The sequence below is a fragment of the Oryx dammah genome, unplaced genomic scaffold, assembly GCF_014754425.2.
Source record: "Oryx dammah isolate SB20612 unplaced genomic scaffold, SCBI_Odam_1.1 HiC_scaffold_5, whole genome shotgun sequence".
NCBI classification, from domain to species: Eukaryota; Metazoa; Chordata; class Mammalia; order Artiodactyla; family Bovidae; genus Oryx; species Oryx dammah.
In genome coordinates, this window is record NW_024070189.1 from 56781292 (window position 1) to 56799777 (window position 18486).

Below are 18486 nucleotides of genomic sequence, written 5' to 3' on the forward strand. Positions count from 1 at the left end.
GCCTTTACCTCCTCTCGCAGGCTGGGAGGGGGTACAGCCCGCGCAGCTGAACCAGCTGCAGCAGTCGCCGCCGCCCTCCATTCATAAGGAAAAAAAAAAAGGCAACAACAACCTCCACCCCTCTTTGTAAAAGAGCGACGGCCCTTAGAGGAGCGAGAGCCAGCCCCAGCAATCACGGGTTAAGTCCTTTTCCGGCCCCCCATTCATAAAAAAAGGAACGCGGCGCATGCGCACACGGGGTCTCTTGTGCCCACCCATTCATAGAATCGCGAGCGGCGCGCGTGCGCACTGGAGCTCCCTTCCCTCCCATTCATAAAAAAGCCATTTTCCCAGGCAGTGGTTGCAACATCGCCGCGGAGGCAGTGAGAGAGGCTGACAGCGCGGAGCTGGCGCTGCGGAGTGCAGGGAGCCGAGCCGGTTCCTCTGGCTGGCGTCTGCGAGGACAGCGGCGTCCGATCTGCTCGGGTTCGGGGGTTTACACAGACGTGGAGCAATGCTTGTGACTCTGCGGCTCCTCAAAGTAAGTCCTCGACCGGTTTCGGGATGTGAAGCTACCCTTCTCTGAGTCGCAACGCGACTCCCCCTCGGGCTGGGGCAAATGCTGCGCTATTTCTATACGCGCCTCAATGTTCTTTCCCTCTCCCTGCGCCTCCTGGAGCAGCTGCGGTACGCCGCAGCTCCCTGACGCCCTCGGCTGGGCCAGTTAGGCGCCGGGGGTGCTCACAGCCTGGTACCGGCGTTCCCGACCCCCGGGCATTGCCAAGCCGGGCTCTCCCACTCTACCACTCAGAAGCCCCGTGCGTGTCCCGGGAATTTGCTTCTGGCCTGGCCCCTTTCCGCCTACCACTACCCACCTCGGGCGCTGGAACAGGCGACTTTGGGCTCCGTGAGGAGCCACCTCTTGGGTCCGGTGGGCGCCTTCACCCTGGGCGGCTCGCCCACCCTGGGCTCTCTGCCCACGGTGTCAGTCTGCCGTAGATCTCCCCAGCCCGCCTCAGCGGCCTATGCTCGACGGAGGTTTTAGTTTACCCTTCGGAGCCGTGATGAACTAGGTTTTCTTTCCTTCTGCCTACCCCTCGATGGTCAGCGCAGGGTTGGCCCAGAACTGGGCATTTCTGCTCTCTCTGGTGAGGCGGTTCCTCGCCGTCTGACCTTTGCTCTGCTGCCGCATTTTATGCTGTGCAACTGCCTTGCAGTTGCTTTCCTTTCCCTGGCCTCTGCAGGGGCTGAGGATCCTCGGCCTCCTTGTGTCCCCCTATACCCTGGCACCGAATTGTGCCAGGCCCCGAGGCCCCCGACCGCGCTGGGGCTGTGGTGGGGGCTGAAGGTGCGTTTACATAACGCCGGGCGTGTGGGAGCTGGAGGAAGAGGTTGCGTGCGTAGGAGAGATAAGGCTCCTGCCTTCCCACCTTCCTTCTTGGTGGTACCAGGCTTGACATCACCGAGAAGAAAGGACAGAGACGGTACGTTCTGAAAATTCTGAATCGCCAAGGCTTGGGAGGCAACGAAGAGGGGGTAAGGGCAGGTTTGGCCAGCCAGGACAGCTGGAGCTTGGCTCCATCACTGGGGCCAGGGCTGGGGCCAGAGCTGTGCCCAGTTTCCCCTCCCTGCAGACGATCAAAAAGCATTTAGACAGTAGCTGCTCTTGTGCAAGAAGCCAGTTTCTCAATTCTCTTTGATTGAGGGCTGGGGGTTGTGGGCAGAGGAAGCAAGAGAGGTGGAAAATGGTTGCATAGCTAGATGGGCTGAGTGATGAAGGAAAGAAGAGAACTGGGCTGGAGGGCTGCATGGTGGGCAGAGGGGAGAGATGCTGGCTGCCTCATGCACCAGCTGCTGGATGGGTATCCATTTTGCCAGGCCTGGATGAGGGGGGCAGAAGGCTGCCTTGTGGCCCATCAGGGCTTGGAGAGCACCTCTCCCCCCAAGGATGATTTGTGAAGAAAGGAAGGGTGTGTGTTCAAAGGGGTGTCCAGACCCAGCGTGAATCCCCTCTTTCCTGCTTCCAAACCAGTTGCACGATTCTCTCCACTTTGGGGGTTGGGTAAGAGAAAGTGCCTGTCAGTCTGGTTCACTGACTGAGGAGGCTCTCCAGTGCCTCTGAGCCTCTCAGGGCTACAAAGCTGGGAGGTAAAGGCCCAGAGCATTTAGGAAATGTGGGTTTATCAATGTCTTATTAAGCTCGGTCTGGCCTGAGGCCCTACCCAATATTGCACTGGTGATTTCACAATGTTTAGAGTTCCCTGGATCTTAACACAAATGGGGCATAAACATCTGAAAATTTCAGTTTTTCCCCTTAGTGAAAAACTAAGTGGGTATGGGGCAGGAAAGGGAGGGCAGCCATTGACACCCTTCCACCTCTACCTCCCTCCCTCTACCCCCCGCCCCTTTCTCTGTCTCCCTCTATCTCTTTAAGCAGAAGGGTGGGAAAGAAGTTGTAGACATGTCCAGTATAAAATCAAACTGCCTCTTTCCTAGCCCTTGGGAGGGTCCTCACTTGCTAGAAGGCTCTAGATGAATTCTAATATGAACAGTGCACATCCTGACCAACTGAGCTGCATGGCTAGTAGAAGGTAGGCATTTTGATGGCAGATTTGTAAAATTTCCTTGATGGACAAATGCTCAGTGAGGAAGACATCTCTTGGTTATCTTCCTTTTTAGAAGAAGACATCTCTTGGTTATCTTCCTTTTTAGATTCTTACTCTGTTCTGTGGAGAATAAGTGCTCTCCTGCTCATTCCCACCACCTTTTCTACCAGTACCCTCTGAAATGGCAACATCTCCTTAGAGCTTCCAAGGGCCTTTGTGGGAGGAGACTGACCACATGGAACAGAATGATTCCTAGTTAAAGCAGGGCAGAGGCTGAAGACATCTGGAGCTTACAGATGTCATTTTTGCTTTTATCCTTCCAGAATAGGTGGAGATTCCATCCCCGACTCTGGTAAACCGGAATAACAAATGAAGGCAGCCTTTCAGTGCAAAACTTGAAAGTCAGTGATTTTAAAATTAAGGGAGGAAAAAACACCCATTACACTTCCAGAAATGGCCCCTGAGATGTACTGCTCTGGAGCTTAATGCTTGGGATCACATGTGTGGAATTCTCTTCCGATTTCTGACGCTGTTGGTCCCTTCATGTTACATCTTCCAGCACCAGTTTTTGGGCCCCCACAAGCCTTTTTCTTTTCCCAGGCTGTCCTCTTGGAGAGGGCCCGGGTAATGGTACCAGGGTGCTTAGAAAGGAGCCCCTTCTCTTCAGAGAAGGAGTTCAGTGTAAAAACTATGGGATTCAGTTTGGTTCTGCATCCAGAGTTGTCTATCATCTAGCCCCAGCTGAGGCAGAAGTTTCCTTGTGAGGAAAACCTCTGGATCTAGGGACAGAATTGAAAATGTTGGATTTGGGATATCGATACGACTTGTGTTTTTAAGGAAGGGGAAGGGCAAGAGTGGAGAAGCTCCCCTCGCATGGCCAACCTAAAGCTACTGGACAAAAAGCAATGACTCACTGGAATATATTTTTACTCTTTCAAAAGAGCCAGAGGAAGAAGGTGATGAAGGGCAACATAACGGAAGACTGTATTACCTCTTCTAGACCAAGGTAGGGAACTGGGTCAGAGCGGATGAGAGGTTAGGAAATATGCTAAACTTGGGCCTTAGTCTCCCCATCTGCGGAGTGGGGAGAACAACCCCCGCCCCTACCCAGGGGCCAGGGCCAGCCGAGCAGCTAGCCAAGTGTGCAGGGCTGGGGCTGTGCCCTTGTTACTAGGGGTGCCTGTAAGGCAGGCCTGGTTGTAAGGAAGACCCTTCCTCCACAGGAGACGTGGGGTACTTCTTGATGTACAGGGTGGAGGATGCGGAGCTGTCAAGGGGCCCTGGGGCCACCCTGCAGATCCAGACAGCTGACAAGGCTGGGGATGTATCCGGGACATGTGGCTGGGTTTAAGAGGCTCCACCTTTCAGCTGTGATCATGATTGTTCTTTCCAAGGACAGTCAGTGGAGGAAGCAAGGGCACCAGGGAGGGAGCACAGATGTGCTGGATCTCAAGGAGGAGGGAAGGGGCCCTTCTGGGGCAGGTGGCCATTTGCAGAAAAGTGGTTTCCCTTGTCTTTTTCTGGTTGGGGGGAGGGGGAGTCATTTCCTGCCCTATCCCAGGAGTAAGCTAAAACCTATTATTGTAACTCCAGTTCATAGTGGAGGGTGGTGAGACCAATAAAATGATCTTTGTGCCAATGTGGGGGGAGGTCCCTCCCTGGGGTTTAGGTTCCTGGTCCCCCACCCCCAAACTCTGATGCAGGCCAGGGGTTCTGAAACTGTACCAGTATTTAACAGGCTTCTAGCTCCATCCTTTTCTCACTCTTGACTTTTAATCCCTCTTTAAGGGGATCTGCTGCTACTTCTGCTAAGTCGCTTCAGTCATGTCTGACTCTGTGCGACCCCATAGATGGCAGCCCACCAGGCTCCCCTGTCCCTGGGATTTGAGCAGACAACAATTATGAGGGGAATACATCAAAGCCAAAATGTGTAGCTGGTTAGAATAGTCCAGAACCAAAAAGTACAGCAAGACCCCTCCAACTCAGCCTTGCACAGGGGCTCTGGAGCGCAGCTGACTGGTTGTGGAAAAAGAAGTTTGGGAACTGATAACTGAGGATGAGACAAAGTGAGGATAAGCAGCTGTTTTCTTTTATGATCTCTGACAGGTTATGGCCAGAGGTCAGCTCCTAGTGGTGCTGGAATGGGGTGGGGTGGAGTGGGGGCAAGGATTCTCAGACAGATCTAGCTGTCTAAATGCTTTATTCTCAGCCAAGATGATCTCCCTCTGTGTAGGGTACAGGGAACACAAGCTCTGGCTTCCCTTGTCCTCCTCATCCCCTTTACTTTTTAAAAATGTGTCATGTGGGATCTTACGGATCCTTAGTGAATTGTAGTTCCCTGACCAGGGACTGAACTCTTGCAGCCTGCATTGAGGACATCGAGTCTTAACCACTGGGTTACCAGGGAAGTTCCCCCCTTCCTCCCCTTTAAAGTCATTCTGAAGCAGTAATTGGAGCTTAATGAACTGAGATGTTGTCCCAGAGAACCCAAGGGATAGTGGCAGATGTAGCCCCGGGCTCTCACGCAGCCTGTTGTTAAGTTGCTCAGTTGCGTCCAGTCTTTGCAGTGCCGTGGACTGACTGCATCCTGCCAGGCTCCTCTGTCCATGGGATTTCCCAGGCAAGAATACTGGAGTAGGTTGCCATTCCCTTCGCCAGAGGATCTTCCTAAACCAGGGATAGAACCCGTGTTTCCTGCATTGCTTAGAGACCTTTTTCTCTGAGCTGTTAAAGGGTTAAACAACCTTCCCTGAAAGCACCTGCTAGGACTGAACGAGGCAATACAAAAAGTGCCCCTTCATTCAGAGCTTCTTGTCAGTTTGGCATTAGCTGACCTGTAGTTTTCAAAGTACAGCTGTCAGATTTTCCTAATATTTCTCAACTCCTCTCCCTAGGTTAAGTCCAGGGGAAGTGGTAGATGGCTGGAGCTGACAGTTACCATGGGTCTTGATTCTCTGCAGCCAGCCTGCACTGAGCTGTGTGTCACCTTGATACTCAGCCCCTCCCCGCAGGTATCATAGACAAATACAGGGCATTGTGCTCTAGGCTTTTTAATATCCACTGACTGGGTATTCTTTCTTCTGCCTTCCTCTTGCCCTAGCTCCTCCTCTTACTCACAGACCTGGACCAGGAAGCCACATCCATGAATGTGCCCTGGGGACCCTGAAGTTCAGCTTTACAGGTGGGAGGAGAGGGGATTCCCACCCACTCTAGGCTTCCCTTTTAGGGGCTGCTTTATGGTGAGATCCTACAAGTGAGACCCATTCAACCTTAAGAAAACTAAAAATGAAAACACTCAGTAAAATGGGGGTGTGTGGAGGACAAAAGGGACAGCAAAGAAAACGGAGTTGGAAGCAAAGATGTCTTAAGCACTGACGCTTCCTTTAGTGATAGGTTTCAAAGCCCCGGCCCCCACTCTCCACACTGAAAATTCCCCTAACTGGGGGCCAGTCTGATACAGCCCTGTCTGGCTTCATTTCCAGGCTGGTTGGGTTAACAGCCCGAAGATGGCCTGATGAGGTTCCCCGAGGGCTGACGGCAGACCCGGGAGACTGGCAGAGTTCTTAGCTACAAGAGAGAAGCGTGCTTTCACGCCCTTCCTTGAATATCCAGAAGTTATTGCAAGTCCAGGCAGCGGGGATGACTGGGTTCAACTCCTGCCCTGACCACTTGCCTGCTCTATGACCCTCTGTTCTTCTGTTTCTTCCACTGCAAAGTAGGTGTTATTCTCCAAAGTGATGGTGAGGATTTAAGAACATCACTGAGGATTTAGCACAGATCCTGGCACCAAGAAATGTTTCATAAATACTAGATGTTTTCCTAACTATTAATTATTATTAGAAAATTGGAGTGGAGGTAAAAGTTTCCTTTCCTCGTGCTAATCCATAAGGCTGTCACCTACAACTCCACAGAAGTGCTTCTCTGGCTAAGTGGAATCCTGGCTTTGTTTCTCTGTCCACAGTCTTCCAAATGGGCCATCAGTTTCCCAAACGACCTAAAGGAAGCAAAAGTCTCCTCTCTCCTATTTATATTACAAATCTCTTCCTTTCTTGCAGGGGAAACAGAGTACGTATTAAACTACACTTAAGTTCAGCAGTATTGGGGAGACTGGAGGGTAGGTATGTCCCAGTGAGTAGAGATCGATCTTTGAAACCTAGGAATGGGGAGGTGGGGGTTTGTTTGAAACTTCACTTTGCTGTGCTGAAGTGTTATCCATCAGGCTATCAGCAAGTTTGTTTTTTGTTTTTTTTTCAAGTGAGTCAAATGAATTCAACCGTCCTGTGGACGGATGGTCCCAGCTAACTAGATAAAGGCTGAGAAGACTGGAGACCTATAGGTCTGAGCCAGCTGCTGGCTTTTACTGGGCTGTAGCCAGAAGGAATCCTGCATCAGTGTTATGATGGGGAAGATGCATTTTAGAATATGCCAGCTGGAGCCATCCAGGGTGTGGCTTACCCCGAGAGAGCTGAGTTATCAGGGACCCAGCTCCCACCCCCTTGTCTGGCCCTAAGTGCAGACCCAGATGTTGACAGCTGCCTCTGGAGGGTAATGGGAGTGGGGTAATGTCAATATCCCGTCGCCAGCAGCCACTGTCCCCACCCTGGCTTCCTGGTGGGACTTTTCCAAGAATCTGCCTTGTGAGTGCAGAGCCTGTTAAAATCCCTGAGCATTGCCCATGCCTTTGATTCACCCATAGAAAGTGTGCTCGTTGTTTAAAGAATCTCAGGAATAGGATTGGAGAGTGGGTGATCGGTTTAGGGGAGGGAGTACCCACAGCATGGCAAGTCCCAGCCCTGGTCCTAAGAGATGAAAGCTCAACTACATGGGGCAATACAGCCTTCAAACTGCCACTGACATTTTGTTGGCAGGACCCTGAGCTTTGTGACCTGAGCTTCTGGCATAGGGGAATCACGTTGTCTTTGTCCGGGGTGTGGGTTCTGGCGAAGGCACCTCTTGGCTGGCGCCAGAGAGTCGTCTCCTGACCCTCTGTCAGCATTTTCCATTCTTTTGCCTAGTCACACCTTTTCCTCCAGGCAAAGAGCTAGAACCCAGGGCTCCTAACTCTTCTTCTTTTGACCCCAAACCCATTTATTCTAGAAGCAAGGCTTTGGAATCCCTGCAAAGAACAAAGTGAGCCCACTTAAGCATTCCTGAAGTTCTGCCCAATGACCAGCTTGAGCCCTGGAAAAAATTCCTCTCCCAAAATGCTCAACTGACATCTCTCATCCAGCCCCAAACCCAGGACCCCTAAAGGAGGCTGTCTCGGCAAAGAACGGCTTCTTGGTGGCAGACCTGCCTGACACTGAAGTCAAACTCTGCCATAGGAAAGTCTCCTCCTTGAAGATGATGCTTTCCTGACGTGTGGAGGGAACATGAGGCAGGGGAGAGGCTATCCCCAGGCACATATTCTCCGAAATGGGAAAAACTCTGCACAGAAACACCAGCATCTCTTAAGTGGATAGGGCTGTGGGACTAAAGCCAATAGTTCATGGCCTTTGTGAAGGGGAAATATCAGTTGACTGAGCAATGAACCTTGTGGAAAAGACTTAGGGCTTTTTTCTGCAGATGAGAACCCTGGGGATAAGCTCCCTTTCATTCACTTCATGAACTTTGCACCTAGACGGAGCTCTTTATTTCAGTTAGGCTGGAAAGCATCTAAGAACTCCGTCCCCAACAACGGAGCCATTTCTAATCAAACCATTGTTTCCAAGCAGAGGAAGTATAATGCAGAGTTGTCCTGAATGGCTTTTCTCTCTCTCTCTTCATTCTTTGTTATAGACATTGATAAGTATGGATGTGTTGTTCAGAGCCAGGTATCCTCCTATAATTGGAATACTAGGATGACTAGCTGGGGCCCAAGTCTGGAGGGATGTGAGGTTAGAACTGGAAGTGGAAACCTATCCACATCTTCTTCTTAGGTATCGCTTTTTTTTTTTAAATTGTTTTTAAGTTGATGTGTTGTATTTTCATTTTTATCCAGTTGAAGGATTTTTCTCATTTTTGTCACTGCATGTGGGATCTTATTTCCCCAACCAGGGATTGAATCCCCACCCCCGGCAGTGGAAGCTTGGAGTCTTAACCACTAAACTGCCAGGGAATTCCCAAGGTATCACCTTTGAGGCAAGATGAACCTAATAGCAGAGGTACAGTGTCAGCTCTCCAAATTAGAGCATCATTAGCATCTTGAAAAAGCATTTACAGAAGCCCTACCCCATAGCACATGAATCCAATGTGGTTGTTTTTTTTTTCAAAGGTGGTTATGATCTCCTTCTATCTTCACCCTGGCTGTCTGTTCTATCCCCCAGCCACAAGCCCAGTGGAATCTTCCCAGAGTCTAATCTTTCTCTGGGATTCCAAATTGGGCAGAGGTCTTGGCCTCTGCTGCTATTTCTTTAAATTGATCTCCAGCCGAATTCCGAATGTAAAGGTCAGCAGGCAAGGAAATGGCACTTCTAATAGAAAACAATGTGCACTTTCTAAATTTGAACCAAGCTGTTTCCGCTCTTTGATTTAAGTGACTTCCTGGGGTTCCGTGTCAGGCACTGCAGTTGAATCTCTGGCCAGTTTCCAACTTAAAATTGCACTCTCTCGGTGAAATTAGAAACTGATCCAGGCTTGGCTTAGCTATTCTAGTAAACAGCATTTAGGCTAAATGTTCAGCTCAGTATTTGGAAATGGGTGAAGTGAGTGCCCCTCGGAGAGGATTTCCCATCCAAGTTGTCAGAGGGCACCTGCCCAGGGGTTATTAGCCACTGGAGGTTGTTGCTCTTAAAAGTAGTAGTAATAAGTTAATAATCCTGATTGTGTAGGCCTCAGATACAGCTCCTCCTTCTCTTGCGACTATCTGAAATGAAGGCTTTTGTTTATCTAGCTGATAAAAACTCCATGGGAGCACACAGGGACTGACTGTTGTAGTCACTCATCCTCACATTCAGCATAACACTTGGTACTCATTAGTCATGCTTATTAGTGCTCAGGAAATCTAAATGGTTGCTCTCTGGGATGGTGGTAAATTAGAGTACGTGTTGTGTGTCAGGTAAAATGCTAGGTCCTGGATATGCATTTTTTCATTTAGTTCTCACAAGAACCCATTTTACAGGTGACAGTACTAAGGCACAGAAGTTAAAGAACCTCATTCACAGCAACACTGCTAGGCAAAGGTGAGAACCTGAACTTCGATCTAATTACAGAGCCTGCATTTATAACTGCTAAGCTGTCTGTCATAAATCAAAAGCAAGTTTCATGGGGATTATAAGAATGAACCTAAAAAAAAAAAGAATGAACCTGGATGGCCCAAGTTTGAGCCCTAGTTCTGCTACTGATGGTTTTGTGTGACTTTGGACAAGCTACTTTGAACATTAATTTCCTATAACTAGAAAAGGGGTAGTGGTAGTTACATTCTAGGGTTATTGTGAAAAGTTGATGACATAATAATATGATGCTTAGAAGAGTCCTTGTAAGTGCTAAATAAGTTATTTCTACTACTTAAAATTGTCATTACTGTTAATAGTAATCATCTAAGCCTTAATGCTGGGTAGTCCACCGAAGGAATCCTATTTCATTTGGGCTCCCAAGAACCTAATGGTGGATGGGGGTGTTAACAGGCCACCTATTGATGCCTGGAATCCATTCTCTTCCTCCCCCCCTACCCAGGGCCCCTAGAAGCCTGTTACTCCGCACATCCCAGGACCTCCGGCCCCATGGAGCCCCCGATCCCACAGAGCGTCCCCTTGACTCCCAGCTCAGTCATGGTCCAGCCCCTACTGGACAGCCGTACGGCCCACAGCCGGCTCCAGCACCCTCTCACCATCCTTCCCATCGACCAGATGAAGACCAGCCATGTGGAGAACGACTACATCGACAACCCTGGCCTGGCACCCCCCTCTGGCCCCAAGCGGACCCGGGGTGGAGCCCCAGAGCTGGCCCCAACCCCAGCCCGCTGTGACCAGGACGTCACCCACCACTGGATCTCCTTCAGCGGGCGCCCCAGCTCTGTGAGCAGCAGCAGCAGCACGTCCTCCGACCAGCGCCTCTTAGACCACATGGCGCCCCCACCTGTGGCTGATCAGGCCTCCCCGAGGGCTGTGCGCATCCAGCCCAAGGCCATCCACTGCAAGCCACTGGACCTTAAGGGCCCCTCTGGCCCCCCAGAGCTGGACAAGCACTTCTTGCTGTGCGAGGCCTGCGGGAAGTGTAAGTGCAAGGAGTGCGCGTCTCCCCGGACGTTGCCCTCCTGCTGGGTCTGCAACCAGGAGTGCCTGTGCTCAGCGCAGACGCTGGTCAACTATGGCACCTGCATGTGCCTGGTGCAGGGCATCTTCTACCACTGCACCAACGAGGACGATGAGGGCTCCTGCGCCGACCACCCCTGCTCCTGCTCCCGCTCGAACTGCTGCGCCCGCTGGTCCTTCATGGGTGCCCTGTCCCTGGTGCTGCCCTGTCTGCTCTGCTACCTGCCCGCCACTGGCTGTGTGAAGCTGGCCCAGCGCGGCTACGACCGCCTGCGCCGCCCTGGGTGCCGCTGCAAGCACACGAACAGCGTCATCTGCAAGGCGGCCGCCGGGGATGCCAAGGCCAGCAGACCCGACAAGCCTTTCTGACGCTCGGGGTCAAGCCCAGCGCTCCGCCTGGAACCCTGGTTCCCTTCTGACACCTGAGAAGAGCACCATGGCACAGCCAGAGGTTTTAGCATCCTGAGGCTGACCCTGCCACTCCACCCACCCCCCACCCCCAGCTGCTGAAGAAACAGGGACCACCATCACCCACCCCTCTCTTCCCCAAAAGGATGAAGAAGCACTTTGGGGTTGTTTTGTTCAGGATCCTGGAACTTTGTGTGAAACAGACAGTGGCAGGGGTGTGGTGTGGTTTGGGGGCGATTTTTCTTTTCCAGAAGATGCATCACAGATGTGGACACATATCCGGAAGTTGCAGCTGCTTGAATGCCTTCCTGGCCCTCCTCCTCCCTCGCTTTCTCCCTGCTCTTTTGCATTCTCTCTGGCTGCCTGGGAGGAATCTGAGTGGCCAGGGGACTTGGAAGAAGACACTTGGAGTCTTACCGTCTGTACCTTCTCCTCCCAGCCTCCACCCCAGTCTGCCCCATCTTGGGGAAGGTGTAGACCCTGGCAATCCCTGTTGTATATACTCGGGAGCCCCCGCCCGTCGTTCCTTGCTCTGCCTGGAGCCATGGACGGATTTAGGAGCCACTGCACAGTACATTTTCTCCCTTCCAGCTTCCTCACTAACTCTCGGGGGTGTTCCACTCATAATACCGTCCTTCGGCTCTTTCTGAGTCACAGACTCACCTGCCTGCTGTGTGCCCCCAGTTCTCTCTACCCAGATCCTTTCCAGAAACTTGACTACGGGTAGAGAAGACCGGGGCAGCAAATTTGAGACCAAATAGCATTTTGCCAATGAGTCTGAGACTGTGGTCTCTGGATCCAGTCGTTACACGTTTTTATATCAGATACTAACGGTGTTTTAAAAAAAATAATAAAACACTTGCTTCCTTTTGGGCCACCCCCAGGAAGGGCTGATTTCAAAATCTGGGGGGCGAGCAACCTCAAGGAACACAATCCCCCCCTCCCCACCAAGAAGAAGATTTTAACAGCAGAGAAGAGAGGCAGCACCTCGCGCTGGCAGTGACGGCTGGGTGTGGGCTTCTTCTCTCCTGATTCTGCTGCTCGCTGTCCTAGCCTTTTGTGTACAGTGTCTGTATCTTTAATGTAAATAGTCAGATGGTGACAAAAGAGTCTATTTTAGTGTTAGGAGGCCCTGGCGGGGGGAGTCAGAAGAATGCAGGTGGGGGGAAGATTCTCCGGGGGACTTCTTGGGATTGAGCCCTGCTTCTGTGCATGGCCACATGAGCCCCTCCCAGCAGCCCCCAAAGACATAGCAACTCTCTCTCAAGGTGCTAAAGGACTCAGAAAGCGCAGCTCGTCCCGTGGGTAGGTACTTGTTGCATGCAAAAGCTGTAGTGTGTCTGGTCCTTATGCCCCAGCAATTGTGTGGGGTTTTTGCTTCATGTGGTATTTTGTGCCTCCTCCCTTTCCCCCTCCCCGCCGTGAGAGAAAGTAGCTTGGGTCAGAAGAGCTACCCTGGGGCGGTGCTGGAAGTGTACTAGGCACAGCCTTTGTAGCACTTCAGTTTGTTCTGTAGGAACAGAACAGCCTTCTTGAAGGAGGCAGGGAGCTGTGATGGTCATGCACCCAATGCTTCTCAAGGACTTTTTTTCCCCTTCCCTTCTTAAAGACTGGTAGTAACATCTTATGATTTAGAATAAGTTAATTGTAACTGTAGGTATTTATTGACTGGAGGAAAGGAGGGGATGGTCTTCTTATTTTAGGCTTTATTTATATAACATTTGCTAGCTTGTAAAAGGCGAATATGAAATACTGCATCTGCATTTCCGAAGGCTGATTCCTGTAGCTACCCTTGCCACGGTTGTCATGGATGTATGTTCTTGCACAAATCAGAGGGAATGATAGGAAAAACACATTCAGCCAACCACTTGTCCTAATTGAATGTATCAGATGTGTACTGAAGGGACTGGAGATGTTTTTCCTCAGAACAGGTGTGCAGAGGTTACCCCCAAAAAGAGAGGGCATACGTCCACTCTGGGAGAGGCCTCAGAACTTTCCCCAAAGCCCCTCCCTCAAATGTCTCCACGGGAAACTTGACCCAGTGGCAAGTTGCACTTTGGTGATCTTTGGTGTTCTACGTGCCCATTCTGTGGAGAACTGATTTACATAAGCTGTGCGCACACACACACACACACACACACACACCTTACCCCTACCCCACCATCTCGACAAAGACCCTTGTTTCCTGGCAAGCAGCCTCGTGAACACACACACACACACACCCTACCCCTACCCCACCATCTCGACAAAGACCCTTATTTCCTGGCAAGTAGCCTCCTGAACCCTGCCTTTGTGTATATAGTTGTAAACACGGATTTTTCTGGGTTTTGGTTTCCTTTTTTTCCTTCCCCTGCTTTGGCTTGTTCTTTTTGGTTTGCATCTAACCTGCTAGGTAGATGTCTGCAGAATTCTCTGTGTCCTGTGTGCTCAGCTTCCGTTCTCCCAGCTCTTTTGCATAGCAGTCCTTCGGCATGTTTTTCTGGCAAAAAGAAAAAACTGGCTTGCCTGTGGCCCCCAGGGGCCAGTCAAGGGCCACTGAGGGATCAACCTGTCAGCAACACGACGCATTTCTGTGGCCACTTCTGGCTGATTGTGTGTCCTGTGACCAATGGCTTGCTTAGCTGGATTATGCCTCCTCATCTTGACCTTTTAAGCAGACTGCCAGCTGCTTCCCACTAAGGTTCAATTAGGGATGGCTGGTGGTTCTGCCTGGAACTGGGGGTGGGATCCACAAGCCTGGGTCTAGGACCCTTGTCCTAAGGGGCCACAGCTGCTTCCCCTGGAGGGTGGGTTCGTAAAGTCCCAAAACTCCAGCAAGTGCCCTGAGAACAGGGTCTAGGAGAGCCAAGCCTTTCTAGGTAGAGGATGGGGTACACCAAGGCTCCCCACTGGCTCTGTCTGGGAGGAGTGGAGACCAGTCCCTGCTGTTGATACGGGCCCCTTCACAACTGATAGCCAGGAGAGTGTCATGTGACGTGTCTGGTTCTTTCAGCACTCTGGAGTCTGCATACATCCCCGCTTGACATCGAGTGAGGCCCAGTTAGATTACGACAAGTCCCAAGTGTGGAAGGTGTGGGTTGGGACCAGATCCCGCCGCGTTCATGGTCTCCGTGCTGCCCCAGGAGGTGTCCGGCGGGGTGTAGGCACCACCACTTTGCACTGTACATGTCACGACAGCATCCTATGAACTTAACTGGCCTTCTGGTTTATGCCTTTGGTAAACATTTTCATGCCCTCTGCTTACTGTGACAGTCGATGACAAATCTTAAGCTGCCATTTTTGCTGTGGGTAACTCAGTGTGGTGTCTTGTCTTGCTTTCTCTTCTCACTGCCCCACAGTTCTGTTTTGTGTTAAAAACAGAAAAGCTATTCAAGGGTCCCATCCTGTCACATTTTCCCTCTTCACTGTAACCCTTTCTCACCCCACATCAAAAGTTACCACAGAAGGTTTCCTTTGTATAGAATATTTATTTTGAAGCTCTATTTTAATAGTATTTATTTTAGAAAGTCTACTATTGTAAGAGTTCTTCTGTATGTGAAGAAAAAGCAAGTTAAAAACTGAATGTACTGATCTAGAAAATATATATAAATATATATTGTTAAATATACATAGGACTGCCGTTTCTCGTGTGTTTGTGTGTTCACACCCCCAACATCCTCACCCAGCAAGGTGTGAAAGTTTGTCAAACACCTGCCGAATGGAAATGAGCGACCAGGCTCCAGCGGACAGTGTGGCAGGGGGACAAGGCTTCCTTGGCCCTGGTGCTGCCTCGAGGGTGACCTTAGAGCCTCTGGAGGAAAGCTTCACTGTCTGATGAAGCTGAATCCTGCCAGGTGCTGCTAAATCCTCTGGCAAGCCCTCCCCTATGCAAGAGTGTATTGGTAACAGATGGATGACTGGGAAGTGGGGGAGGTTCGTCTACCTGTCCAATTTATACAAATTCTGCAGCTCTTTTCTTTTCACTTTGGTGTTCCCCAAGCACATTTTCACATATATACCCACACACGCTTACCAAAGGCAAACAAAAAAACCCTTGGCAGTTTCCTTATTTTCTCTGGACTGGTGGCTACTGTAACAGACCCGTCCCCTTGGACTTCCATCTAGTAAATGACATGCCTCTGCCTTTGCAATACACCTTCCATCTATCCATCTCCCCCATACCACGCAGACATTTAAATCAGGATGCAGGAGAGGGGTTGGGGGAGGCGAGGAGGAGAGAATTTAATTACTTTCATTGCATATGCCAATCACAAGGAGACTTTGACTATTATCTTGAAACTGAACACATGCCTCCTGTTTTAAAGACACTTTTCTGTTAGCCATAAGGGGTCCAACAATGGTTGACAGAAGCTAGACAGGTACAGTCTGGAGCCCTGAATCCAGCCCTGGGTTTTCTCTGGGGTCACCAGGGATGGCATGTTTCCAGTCTTTGGGAAAGCCTCAGGCTCCTCTTCGAGACATCCAAACCCATGCCAAGGATCCCCTGGTAACTTCCCAAAAAGGCATAAAGGATGTCCATCCTCCTTGTGGTCTTCTCAGCTCTAAAACTGCTCCAGAATAAAGACAACGCCAGCCTCCCCTTCAGCCAGAACTTGTGGTCTCTCCCGCTCCTGGATGTTGTGTCTTCCTTCACTGATGACACTTGGAGGTGGTTTTCCTTTTCCTTGGCTCAATCCCAGTTACTGACACCCAGGCTTTAAGTCTTGGGTGTCTTGATAGGTGGAGACGTGGGGCAGGCCTGCCTCTGGTTTTGTTTCTACAGTTTAGAGATTAAAAATAACAGAAACCTATACAGGATGTTGGGTTTGTCTCACCCACCCAAAACCTCTTGAGGAAACAAGCTAAACAAATGTGAGCTTGTTTCTTAAAAATCGGTGGCCAGAGAAAAAGCCCTGCCTGTGCCTTCGTTGTCTTTCCTCGCCTGGCCCTGTTCCTCTTGGCTCCCAGTTATGAAATGACTTGGGGCAGTAACAATGCTTCGAATATAGTGAATGGTTCCTTTTTGCCAAATCTGAAACATACCTGACCGATACCATTGCTGGTTACCTCTTCAAGATGCAGAAACTGAGAGCCAGAGAAGGAGTTACAGGCCTGTCACGGTTGAAGGGTAGATGGGAAAATGGAGAGCTGAAGGGTTAGCAACTCAATTTGGGGCAGAAACACAGGATGGACTAAAAAGACTCCCCAGCAACTAAATCTAAAAATAGAGGAGGATTTCAACTCTCTCCACATCCATAACGACACACCTCATATGACGGCACCACAAGCCTCAGCTCATCCAAAAAAAGAGAACAGTGAGGACAGGGAGAGTCCCCATGCTGATGGCAGAAAACAAGAACCCCTTGGACAACTCATGTCATCAGGCCAGGAGGCCCTGAGCCCCTTCCGTAGCTCCCCAAGCTGGCCCCTGCAGCCTGCTGAAACTGCACCTTGAAATCAGCTTAACTTCACCAAGTTGGGTTGTGAACTCGTTGAATGCACCCGCTGGAGGTGTGTGCCAGATGAAAGCCAAGAGGACATTTTTCAGAGCCCTAAGTTTATTCATCGGAACTTTAATAAAACAATATGTCCATGGCCTGGGGCAGGTATAATTTTCATAATTTATGGGTCTCTGAGACAGGAAGAGAGCTCAGGGTTTTATTGTGTTTTGCACGATAAACGGCATTCCAATTGTCTACATGACGTTCCTTAAGGACTGTTGTCTGGCAGGAACACAGGCCTTCTGGAGCCCACCTGGGCCTCAAGGCCCGAGGCAAGGGATAATTATGAATACATCTGTATCTGTTAAGCAGGAGATGATTGAAAAACTCCCTCGTTTCCTTCTGTCATTAGAAGACACTTCCTATGCAGACACCTATATTAACATTTAACTGTTGCAAGGTTGGAACCCTCCCTGCTGCCTTCCTCCCCTAACTTCTCCCTTGGGTCTATCCTCTTTCTTCCCTGTACCTGCAGAGACTAGGTAACCAGTCTCCTGACTGGCTTCTCTCTCACTGGGATTCGGGAAGGAGGGAGTGAGTGGCTTACGACTCTGAACAGAAAATCCACCAAGGACAAAGCAAGAGAAGAGTTCCAGGTGATGCTCTACTTGGAGTCAGTATTCTAGAAAGTCTTCACAGAGTTATGGAGGTCAAGTGGCCTTAGGAAATCATTACAAAAGCTATTGCTTCAGAGCTGCATTATCATTTACAGTCTTGAAAAACAATCAAAGTAGGTTGATATAATCAGTCTCCTTTTATAGATGAGAAACCCCTGAGGCTCAGAGAGAGTAAGTCACTCCTCCAAGGCCACACTGCTGATAAGTGGTAGGCCTTCCCCCACAGCCTGTGTACTGAATGCTAAGGGCCTACTCTAACTTTCAAACACTCCCCAGATAGCATGTCTCCTAGGATCCTCGCACCCACCCCCACTGTGTGCTTCTACAGAAGTCAATAGGATAGGTAGTATTTAAACAAGATTACATAGACTGATTGAGATTGGACTGGAACCCAGGTTTACGCATCACTTCACAACACCCCATATAAAACACTGAGGCCCCCTCAAACAGATCTCAGGAAGGATGCTGCGTCACCACACGACGTGGTAACAACCCTCCCAACACTGCTCTTGGCCAGCCTTTCTCATTTCCTCCGCAATCAAAAGACGAATTGCTTCCCCAACCTGTGGAATTACTTGGTCTGTGGTGGCCAGAGGCAAGAATCTTAACAGGGTGAGGGGGGACTTTAAGTTGCCCCAGATAATTCAGAAGTGTGGTCTGGTGGCTTTGTGGGTGGGTGGGGTGGCGGCGGCTGTGTGCAGAGAGATGCATACACAGGATTTAAGGGCGCAGGCCCCCTCTCTGGGTTTCCAGGGGCAAAGCACAAAGAAGGCACAGACCAAGGAGCCACAGTCACCCGGGTGGACGCAGAAGGCAGCAGGACTGGGGACCCCCATGTTTCTAAGCAGAGCTCCTCCCAACCCGAGGCCACTGCTTGACGAGTTTCCAGGCAATGTTCCAGCCAGCCCTGGATTACCAAGGCTCTCTGAGGTGCCGGATCTAATCGGATTAAAGAACTAGTGTCCATCCAGGTGGAGCCGTTTCCCAGAGTGGGCACAGCCAGGGCCTTGGGGCTCTCTGAGAAGTGGCTGCCACTTCCGCAGACCCCTCCCCTTAGGACCATGTGTGGGGAAGAGCAGCTGAGCCTTATGGTCCCACTGCCTGGGGCTCTGCTCTGCTACCTTCTCTCTTATGACCTTGGGAGGGTCACTGCCCTTCTGATGAC

At 50.5% G+C, this 18486-nt stretch overlaps 1 protein-coding gene across 3 annotated transcripts; it reads left to right on the top strand.

Annotated features, from left to right (window-relative positions):
* The first annotated feature begins 324 nt into the window (after nt 1-324).
* SPRY4 (sprouty RTK signaling antagonist 4) lies at nt 325-14838 on the top strand. 3 transcript variants are annotated; one of them, XM_040239829.1, is made up of 3 exons: nt 349-520; nt 3527-3591; nt 10239-14838. In XM_040239829.1, exon 3 carries the CDS (start codon nt 10286-10288, stop codon nt 11183-11185), a length of 900 nt encoding a protein of 299 aa, XP_040095763.1. In that variant the 5' UTR covers nt 349-520; nt 3527-3591; nt 10239-10285; the 3' UTR covers nt 11186-14838. The 3 variants fall into 3 exon arrangements, with proteins under 3 accessions (XP_040095762.1, XP_040095763.1, XP_040095764.1); XM_040239828.1 differs by lacking the exon at nt 3527-3591 and having other exon boundaries at nt 325-520; XM_040239830.1 differs by lacking the exons at nt 349-520; nt 3527-3591 and adding an exon at nt 5241-9745.
* The last annotated feature ends 3648 nt before the right edge of the window (nt 14839-18486 follow it).

What these genes read in the sequence shown, in the direction of transcription:
- SPRY4 (XM_040239828.1), top strand. Translation starts at nt 10,286, where the DNA reads ATGGAGCCCCCGATCCCACAGAGCGTCCCCTTGACTCCCAGCTCAGTC.